Source organism: Capsicum annuum, chromosome 1 (assembly GCF_002878395.1).
Source record: "Capsicum annuum cultivar UCD-10X-F1 chromosome 1, UCD10Xv1.1, whole genome shotgun sequence".
Lineage (NCBI taxonomy): Eukaryota > Viridiplantae > Streptophyta > Magnoliopsida > Solanales > Solanaceae > Capsicum > Capsicum annuum.
In genome coordinates, this window is record NC_061111.1 from 5,665,982 (window position 1) to 5,676,906 (window position 10,925).

The 10,925-nt window shown below is 35.4% G+C and overlaps 1 protein-coding gene and 1 long non-coding RNA gene across 2 annotated transcripts in view; both read right to left on the reverse strand.

Annotated features, from left to right (window-relative positions):
• Positions 1-368: 368 nt before the first annotated feature.
• LOC107865624 (protein P21-like) lies at positions 369-1,371 on the reverse strand. The gene has a single exon (XM_016711851.2). The coding sequence runs from the start codon at positions 1,265-1,267 to the stop codon at positions 575-577; it is 693 nt and encodes a 230-aa protein (XP_016567337.1). The 5' UTR covers positions 1,268-1,371; the 3' UTR covers positions 369-574.
• Positions 1,372-7,255: 5,884 nt separating this feature from the next.
• Positions 7,256-10,925, reverse strand: part of LOC124899731 — a 7,270-nt gene continuing 3,600 nt past the window's right edge. The window contains exon 3 of the long non-coding RNA XR_007057259.1: positions 7,256-7,570. This is a non-coding gene — a long non-coding RNA (uncharacterized LOC124899731). The remainder of the gene's footprint in view (positions 7,571-10,925) is intronic.

The following is a 10,925-nucleotide window of genomic DNA, read 5'->3' on the forward strand; positions in this document are numbered from 1 at the left end:
TGAATTTTTCAGCTTTTTGCACGAAAATACCTTGTTAAGAGTGCTCAAGATGGACGGCCATCATTTCTAGTGAAATGGATACCACAGGACGACCACCTCACTGTTAGGGGTTTTTACCCTGATTTTCTTGCCAAAATTAAGTATGTTTTTGTTTGTCATCTGAGTTATCATCTCTATCGTTTGCAAATTTTAAGCTTCCACATGACGTTTTCTCGATTTGAACCCAACACTCACTGCCCCCAAACATTTTTCTTCTTCCACCACTTCTAGAATATCTCCCACTATATATAGCACCTATTGAAGGGGGCAAACTTTATTGAATTGAGTTGAATTTGTTTAGAAGGTTAAAGCAAGTATATCAAAGGAAATGACACAAAATTAACGATATTATTATTTATTCATTATGATATATCTAAAAAAAAATACATAAGATGAAGGGAGTGTGTACAGTGTATACATTACACACACACAGGAGCTTGTTATCACACACTAAGACAAAATAGTTCAACAAGACCTCTAAGACACTTATTATTTTGGTAATTTTTCATACCACCATTTTTGCATCCAAATTTAATTATGGGCAGAAAACAACTCTATAGTTGGTTCCTCCAGGACAAGATTTAGTGCTAGTATCATCCTTAGGGTAAGTATAGACATCAGGGCACCTTTGCTTAAAGAAGTTAGAAAGTGGTGTTGGACCACACTTTCCAGAATAACAACAATATTCATCACGCTTATAAACAGTACAAGGGTTGTTACAATATCCTCCAGGTGCCTTGAGTTCATTTGGGCATCGTTCGTTGATATCGCCCGCGCACCTAACGCCACTCGTGCACCCGTTCGAGGTAGGGCTAAATTCCATGGGCACGTTGAATCCATCGATTACAGATATATCGATGAAATCGAGATTCTTCTCGTTATATTGGTTTAGGGAATATTCAGCTAATGTCATTGGGGGTTGTCCTGAAGATTGGCAATTGAGGAGACCATTGCAATCTCCAGACTGACACCTACCCCGCCCCGAACCATCGAAATTGCAACCTGTTCGACCCCAAATACGGGCTCCTGCCGTGCCAGCTGGAACATCGATGGACCAGGTTTCGCCTCTGTTGAGCTGGCGACCACCACCTACTGGCGTGGACGCAGCCCAGACAGTGTAACCACAGTTGTTTCGAACGTCGAATCTTGCTGCTTCACTATGAGTGAAGAGGAGATCAAGTGCAGCAACAAGAAAAGGGAAAATGAACATGCACTTGAAAATGCCCATTGGTATTTACTTAATTTTTTCTGAGGGTTTAAGTGTGATGATAAAGTCTTATTAGTTTGCTAGCTATTTCATAGTAGAGTTTGGCAATGTAGTTTTGTTGAAAAGTAGGAGTACTAGAATTTAAAGCAGAAAAAGACGTGTCAAAAATGCATAATGCAAGTTGCAATAGACTCCATATCCAAGTTTCGTCAATGTACGAGCTTAGAACTAGCTAATTGTTAGCAATTATATGTACCAAATTTTTTCCAAGAGACATGTTATGGTTTGAAAATTCTATGAAGAATTAATGACAACAATGCGGATGGAATAATTTTCCACAAGCTATTGTTCTAGTAAATCACTCTATCAAGATGTAAATATAATATGAATTCTTATTTCGGCTCGATACACGTTCACCTACGAAACTCACCTTTGGCTTTCGTAAGTAATTAGGAGTATATGAACAAGGAACATAAACATTTTTTTTTCGGTTCTAATATAATATTCGATACTTGTGTTGAATCCGATTAAATTCAAATTCATGTTGACAATTAAAGACTCATATTGAACGTAACATGCTCACTATCAAAGATTACAACGACTCAAACCAGACACCTCCATTTAAGAACAAAAAAGTTGCATTGTGTGCATTATCATGGTTGCTTTAGTTATAAACTCTATTTGATATTAGTAACGTAATGCATTCTAATGCATGCATTAGTATTGTTAAATCAAAAATATTGTCCCTCCAAATCTTTTCACATCCTTTCGGCCTATTTATGGAGGGTAATTTTGTAAATAATTTTTTTAAAATTATGCAATTCATGTTATTTTTAATACACCAAATTAAATATTGCATAAGAAAAATACAAATATAACTAACGCAAGCATTTAAAAAAAAAAAACTATTATGATGCACTCTACCAAACAATCCCTAAGTGTACTATTAGCTAAGATGATTCTTCTTGATAGATTGTGGGGCTTCAAATTATATACTGTTCAATGCAGAAGACTAGACTTTGTTGATATCTTGGAAAAGTCTGAATGAAGATAAATCCAATATAATACGTTTTCTGTTTCATTTACGCAATAGCAGTAAAAAATAAAGATTTTTGAAGTTTATGATCTATAATAAATTATAGATATTTGTTTGTTAATAAATCATCCCATTAAGAGAAAATGAGCTTTTAAAAGTTGAATCGTTATTGAATATAAAAAATATTATTTTTTTTTGAAATCGACTAAAAAATAAAGAATGTCACGTAATTATGACGGAGGAAATAAGTGTCTTATTCTTTTCGATAGGAAATAATCAATGTGTGAATTAAGGGTTATAAAAAAACAAAACGGTCATATATATAATAGGAAATAAGGAAAATATAGTATATGTCTAAATTTTCTTTATGTCTACAGATAAATGAAACAAAAATACAATTCCGGCCGTCTACCTAAATTAAAAGATTAATTAGAATATGCTCATTTTTAATGAAAAATAATCTACTGCAACCAGTTACAATTTAAATTTGAAACAATAACCTTGCAAATATGTACTTCCGTTTCATATTAATTGTTATATTTCTCTTTCATATACCCAATTAGAAATCATAAATAAGATTTTTGTTACTAATTTCCCAAGAAGTACTCTTTCTAATGTCAAATTTTTCCATTTGAATTCAAATTTAATCAAAATTCAATATGACCATCAAACATGGAATGTGAAAAAGAAAATTTTTGAAACTACAGCAGAAATGGGTTATTTGCACTTTTGCCTTTATTTTGTGATGGCCCTTGCTCAAGACAAATTACTTTTTCACAAGAAATAAGTTAAATTTTTTTGCATCATATTTATATCCCCACAAAGTATAATCCCTGTACCCTGAAAAATTAATGCATGTAATTATGGCATAAATTGATTGGTAAAGATAAAAACTAAAGATTAGTCACAAATCGTGTAACAATTTAATACTATTTTTTTTATATAGATATAAGAGTTTATGCAAGTTTCAATATTTGACAGTAGTACTATAGCTTAGCTAAGTCTTCGTCAATATATATAATGCCCTATTTATAGTCTTCTGGACAATTTTGTCCTTAACTAACATTTAGATTTTACTACTATTGTTACGAACTAATGTTATAAACTTTTCCAAGGTCTTCCGGGGTGCCAAGTCACCTTTGAAAAATTCTTTTCAAAACGATTTGACTCTTTAAAACTGATTTGCGAACAGAAACTCTGGCTAAGGAATTCAGTTGACCGAGGGGAAGGTATTAGGCACTCCTCGATCTCGTGGTTCGACCACGGTCGCTTGGTAGAGTGTATCGGCTAATTTTGACGCTAAGAATGTATAAACCACATAAACACACAACAATTAAACACACAAACACAAACAAAATGAATCTCAAAAAATATAATGTCCAGTCCAATTATACAGTCCCAAAATAGAAAAATGCATAAATGTGAACCTACGCTAATCTACATTAATCCTAAACTACGCTCCAACGCTTTACTCGATGCCTCGGGTCTTCGTCACGGATGTCCTCCGAGTACAAAATACTTCGGGGCATTCCCCGGTGAATAAGTACAATATAATCCCAGGGCATTCCCCGGTGAATGAATACATCATCAAATCTTATGCGATAAAGTAGGAAGAAACGTTCACACGCATATTCAAGCTTTCAACAAAACACCGCTCCTAAAATTTGCCTACCAGACTTAGTATTTGCATACTAGTTTCGATCTAAAATGTGATATTATCAAACTTAGCAAATTCGACGCCTATTTGGCATCAAACAAACATGAATTAATCGATATGAACCAATCACACTCATTTCTTATCTGTTTTCAATTCTCACCCCCACATCCATTCTCAACATGATTAAACAAATTCAATACGCAATCTACCAATCAAGTTTTCACATCCAAATCCAACATTAACCAACAAGATGAAGATTCAAACATGCCAAACACACAAATCATTCGTAATTACGTAAAATTAGAGGGAGAAAAGATAGAATTGGACCTTCGAAGAATCGATTTCGTTGGTAATAATGTTCAAGAAAACCCGTTCTTGAAATTTCGAATAGAACCTCAACAGCGAACAAGAATCCAACTCGGTATCAAGGAAATAATACTCGGACAACTGTAAACCAATTCTGGCGAAAAAGTTCGCCGAAAAAACAGTCAAAACACCAGATTTCTATTGTTACCATTTCTCCATTCATATCCATGATCTCAATCTCTCTCTCCGCCCACTCACTCGATTCTCTTTATCCTTTCCTCTCTCATGTCATTCTCTTTCCTCGATCTCGTCCTTCACCCTTTTTTTTCTTTTCCCGTGTGTCGTATATCTATGACTGTGAGAGTGAGGTTGTGTCTGTGAATTGGGTTGTTGTTAATCCATGAAAAAAATAGATATGGAGATGTGTGTGAATATGTGATGGTGTTTATGGCAGTGTGTTTGGTGGACAAAAATTGTGCCGAGAATTCCCCCTGTGTAGTGTTGTCTTGTGTAGATAATGTAGTGTGTGTAATATGTGTCTTCTATGAGTGAGTGTATGTTGTATTTGTTTTTTTGTTAACCAAATGGAGGGTGCACGTGGGTGTGCTAGTTTAGGGGTAAGATTAGGTGGGGGTGGGGATAGGTATGATACAAGAATGACAACGAAAGGCAAAAAACACACTCCAAATCAGTCCACAATCTTAAGGATCTGAGGACCAAGATGGAGACCACTCTCGGATTCGCTATCAACAAGATGGGTACAAGATACAATGTGTATTTTAACACCAAAACAGCAAAAAGAACAAGAACAAGATTAACACAAGATGATAAAAAAGAAGACACAAGATTCGGATTTAACAATAACAACAAGAACACAAGATTACAACACAAACAATAAACAAGATTACAAGAAGGTAAAAGGATAGATAGATAGACTACATGAAGATATAATCTTAAGAACCCAAGAATGGACAATCTTGGACCCTTAACACTACACACAACAATAAACCTATCTCTTACAAAGACACAAGATCAGAATCCACCTCCCAAGCATCAATGTTTCCAAGCAAACATAAAAAAAAAGAATTCACCCTATTGTTGTATCCTAGTTTTGGTTTTACCTCCAAAGAGAAGAGAGGACTTGCGTTTTCCAATGTCTTAATACTTACAACATCATCAATAAACTAAGTCTAAAAACCCTACAATGTTCTATTTATACTAGGTTACAAATAAAATAATTAAAAAAAAAACAAAAGGCCCCTTAGAGACTTAGGTGCCTATCAAGTGTAATATGTTGGCTGATTTTTAGTGCACTTAGGTTCCTTTTTGCACTTCAATTGCATACACCAAGTCTCGGACCCAAAATGCACTCCCATAAGTCCATATCCATGATTATTCCTGTATCGTCCTCTCCATCTTGAAAGGAATTTGCCCACAAATTCACGACTTCACCTTGTTCAATCGACCACCTTAAAATAAACCACTCAAAATAGCCCGCAAAACATTAACACAAGTCTTGGCCAACATCTTTATTTTGAATCCCGTCTTCCTCTCTATTTTGAACCTTGTCTTCAATCTCATCCGAAACAAGTCTCCTACCATCATACAAGCATCGTCGTAGAATCCATATCCGTCATGTTCTTTTCTACCATTCTCCTCTACATGGACATGTCGGCTTTGGTGAAGTGGAGTTTCCATTGAGAGGATTGATTTGGTAAAGTGGAGCTTCGGTTGTGGAGCTTGGACGAGAGAGATTTGGCTTCCAAGTCCTTTTTATTGGACTTGATCTAATGGAGGAGGGATCGACCTATGTAGGTCTCGGGTTAGAGGACATTTGGTAGCTTAGCTTATTTCTATGTCATTTGGTGGTGGTATTAGAGGATTGATTGCTTGAGGTAAAGATTCGGAAGTAGAATCACGAGAATTCCTTCGACTCTCCACTCGATCCAACCTCTCAAGTATAGTAGACATATCCGAGCCCAATTTTTCAAGACCCACATTCGCCTTATCTATTTCTCGGGCAATAGCATCAAGGTAGGCTAAAATGGTATCCATTGTGGCAAAGAAGTGACCTACAAAATAGAAAACACGTTAGTTATACAAATATCCCCACTCTCTCTTCTATTTCAGGTCTCTCGGATCCCTCACACTCAATCTCACAAGTATTAAAAGCTTGCTTGTACTCCGAGAGGTGTTGAGAGGTGAATCCAATGTTGAAAATGACTCCAAAGAGTAAGGAAAAAAAACACAAGGACGTTACAATGACTCAAAGGATTAAAACACACAAAGGAAAGTTAACACAAAGAACGGTTTCAAAACTAACTTACAATCTAGTACTATCTCGTACGTTAGTAATGGAATCAACAAACGAAACTAAAGAGACAACACAATGAAACTAAAAGATCAAAATTTGAGCTTAAAATTCTGTTGGGTGAACAGTAAAACGTGATGTGGCAGCCACGTATTGGTTTGGTCGATTTTCAATATGGGACCTTTGGTGGAACTTGTTCAATGAAGGGAAATACAAACTAGTTTTTGGAGCTTCTTTTCAATTCAAAATTCAAGACTCAAATGTCTTTGACTAGACTTATACTACCCTTAAAACATGGATTCTTGAATCATGGAAAGTTGTTTTAAAGTGGTTGAGATATGATTGACTAGTTGATGAGTGATGGTAAGTCTTTCAAGACTAACAAAGCTTTACCTTTTCCCTTCACCTTTATAGATCTAAGGTTCGCTTTATTTTAAAAAGCTATGAAGGTTGTGAAGAACTCCATGAACAACATCAACAATCACCCAGAACAACCAACAACAATCTCCAAGAACACCAACAATTTTCACACGACCAACTTCCGATTTTCACAAGACAATATCTTCAACACTTGGCCAAGACAACTACAACTTCAACAAGATAGTTCTTAGGCCACCAATGAGCAAAAATGCCACGTGTCCAAGCTTAGAACAACAACAAGATGAAGACCACAAGGCCAAAACAGTCCACCATAATAATGTTTCAACAATAATTCAGCCAAGTCTTATGTTCACAACAACAACATCAATTTTTAAAGCTCAAATCTAGATATAGACTCAACGTGTTAGTGAGGAACAAAACTAACACTTAGAGATAACACTTTAATTTCATCACCCTGTTCTTCAAGCGGGCTCCTGACTTGGAATTTTCTCACTTTGTTCTCCGAGTGAGCTCCCGACTTTTAATTTCATCACCCTGTTCATCAGGCGGGCTCCTGACTTGCAATTTTATCACCCTGTTCTTCAGGCGGGCTCCTGACTTACAGCTTCATCACCTTGTTCTTCAGGCGGGCTCCTAAAATCAAAATCAAAACTAGAACGAAAATTATTCCAAACAAAGATTATGATAAAGAAAGATTTCATTCATTTATTTTTTTTAAGTAGTGTCCTATTTTTCAAGCGGATCCTAAACATAAAGTAATGTCCCATTTTCCAGGAGGGTCCTGAACATAAAGTAATGTCCTATTTTCCAGGAGGGTCCTGAACATAAAGTAATGTCTTATTTTTCAGGAGAGTCCTGAACATAAGATAATGTCCCATTTTCCAGGAGGGTCTGAACATAAAGTAAATTTTTATATTTCAGGAGGGTCCTGCACATAAAATAAATTTCCATTTTTCAGGAGGGTCCTGAACATAAAGTAAATTCCCATTTTCAAGGAGGGTCCTGAATATAAAGTAAGTTTTCATTTTTCAGGAGGGTCCTGGATGAAAGTAAGTTCCCATTTTCCAGGAGGGTCGTGAATATAAAGGTAAACTCCCATTTTTCAGGAGGGTCCTGAACATAATATAAATTTTTATTTTTCAGGAGGGTCTTGAATATAATGTTCTCATTTTTCAGGAGGGTCCTGAAATAATGTGAGTTTCCATTTTTCAAGAGGGTCCTGTACACAAAGTAAATTTTTATTTTTCCAGGAGGGTCCTGAACATAAAGTAAGTTTCCATTTTCCAGGAGGGTCCTGAACAAAAAGTAAATTTTCATTTTTCAGGAGGGTCCTGAACATAAAGTAAGTTTCCATTTTTCAGGAGGGTCCCGAATATAAAGTAAATTTTCATTTTCCAGGAGGGTCCCGAATATAAAGTAAATTCTAATTTTTCAGAGAGTCCTGAACATAAAGTAAGTTACCATTTTCCAGGAGGGTTTAGAACATAAAGTAAATTCCCATTTTTCAGGAGGATCCTGAACATAAGTTTCAAATAACAGGAATTAAATTTTCTTTTTACCCCAGTTCATCATCAAAAGCTTTTGCGGGTGTCAAACGCAATCACAACTACTTGCGACAATGCATAATGCAAAGATAAATCAAGATTCTGATCAATAAATGCACCTTTTTTAGGGTAAAGTTGAATGCTTGAAACCAACAAGCCCCTCTCTAAAGAGTAAAGGTGAAAGATTCTCACTAAGAGTTCATTTCTTAGGATTAACAACTCAAATTATGAAAATCACCCTCTAGCCATGAGACATAAAAGACTCAAATTAGAGAATGTGTCTCTTAGGTGTACAAAAATGACGAGTTTTACCAAAATTGTGATTATCAAACCTGTACAACAACACTACTTTTGCATTTGCAGAAATGAGGAATTGCACATCTGAATATTCGCGATTTGAAGCCTTCGATTTGAAGACAGCAGTTGTTCTTGTTTCATACAAAGAAAACTTGTGAGTTTAAAATAGGGTGGTTGGCATGCGGCTTTGGCATTCGAGAAGATTTCTCTTTCACTTTTCCCATTTAGATCTTGCTTCCCATCATTAGCTTTTTCCATTGCCTTGTTGCACCGTTGGTTCACACTCAAAATATTAAGAGTGACTCTGAAACAAACAACAGTATCTCTGCTTTGCTATGTTTCTCAGACAATCCCCTTTAAACTTCAGTATTTCCATGAATTCTCCAAATTTGTGTGTTGACAAAAACTTGTTGCGTGTCTTGTTCTGATTTGCAATCTTGTTTATTTCATGTGTTGGCCCTTTGTTTTACTTTGTGCAATTGAAGAAGCTGGGAGCCAGTTTTGAAATCTTTTCTCACTTGTTTTAATATGGACTTGACTCAAAGACAAGAGAAAAAATGACAATGATTTTTTTTATTTGGATAACTAACTCAAAAAAATAAAATAAAAACGCATAGAAGAAAGAAAAGACAATGAACGTCCACATTTGAAAAAGATAAAAGAAAAGTTTATCTGGAAATGACAGTCAACTCTAATGATTATGACATGCATATCGAATTAAACTGCCTGATTTTCCATCCAAAATTCTCATAAATTGTTGTTGAGTTAATGACCCTGAAACTGAGATGCTTCCTTGGGCCAATTGCATTCGGAGACCTCATTCGGCTAGTAGAGCCTTGAAGGATTTTTGCCAACAATCTTCTCTTGTTTTCTTTTTTATCACCTCACCATTGCCTTACGGTATCCGAGAGTTTTTTTCACTAACGAGACTCTCTTATTTTCATTTCTCTCAACTCACAGTCGTCTTACAGTTCCCGTGAGGGTTTTCATCAATAAGACTCTCTCATTTTTATCTCTCAACTTACCATCATCTTATGGTACCTGTGAGGGTTTTCACCAATAAGACTCTCTCATTTTTATTTCTCTCCTGATTTCTTATGCTGCAGAAAACAAGTAGTGCCTAAATGCATCATCACATCCATTACATGCTTAGCCTTAACATTTTCAAAGATTTATTTTGAAGGTTTTTCTTTGGCTGTAACTTGGCTTTTGGATATGGTTAGAAAGAAAGGGTGGCATGAGGCCCAAACGACACTTAAAGTGGGGTGGGACTTACAACTTTTGAAATTGACTCAAACAATGAGTATTAACTCATGCCCCAATTTCTTTTAACTGGGCAATTCTAAATTATTTATTTGGTTGGACCGAGCCCAGAGTAAGGCAGCCTACGTATCTCACCCCCGAGAGAGGAAAATCAGGTGATGCAAGAGTTCAACAGTTTTTTTTTAAAACGTCTTTTTTTTCTTGAAAAGATCACCGAACCCAACAAGGGTGCCTATGTATCTCACCCCCAAAAGGGGAGAATCAGGTGTGCGTAGTTCGTGAAGTTTTGCCAAAATGGCCAATTAAACTCTTTTTTCTTTCTTGAAACAAAGTGTCAAAAGAATTGACGAAAATCTTTTTTTTTTTAGGTTTAAATCTCTATAAAAAATAAAACCTGTGATTACCAAAGAAAAATCTTTTTGGATTTTCGATTTTTGAAGTTCATGTGAAAATGAAACTTGAACCTATTAAAGGAAAATCTTTTTGTAGTTTTCTTTTAAAGACGTATATTAAACGCCTACTCTAAATGGAGAGTGAAGAAATATTTTTTGGATTTTTCAAATAAGATCCCCGAACCAACAATAGGCTGCCTACGTATCTCACTCCCAAAAGAGGAGAATCAGGGGTGCGTAGTTCATCCAGATTGGACAATTAATGATGAAATAACAGGCTAGACCCTGACTTAAGAGATACGACCAAAGACAGACGATGAACCATGTTAATAAAATCTTTTGAGTTTTCATTTTGATACTTCACAGAAAAATGATATCAACAACTATGAAAGAAAAATCTTTTTGGTATTTTCGTTATACGAAATGTAAAAAATTTCTAACATCTTTTTTTTTTTTTAATTTTTCTTTTATAAACACATCCTATGAATGAAA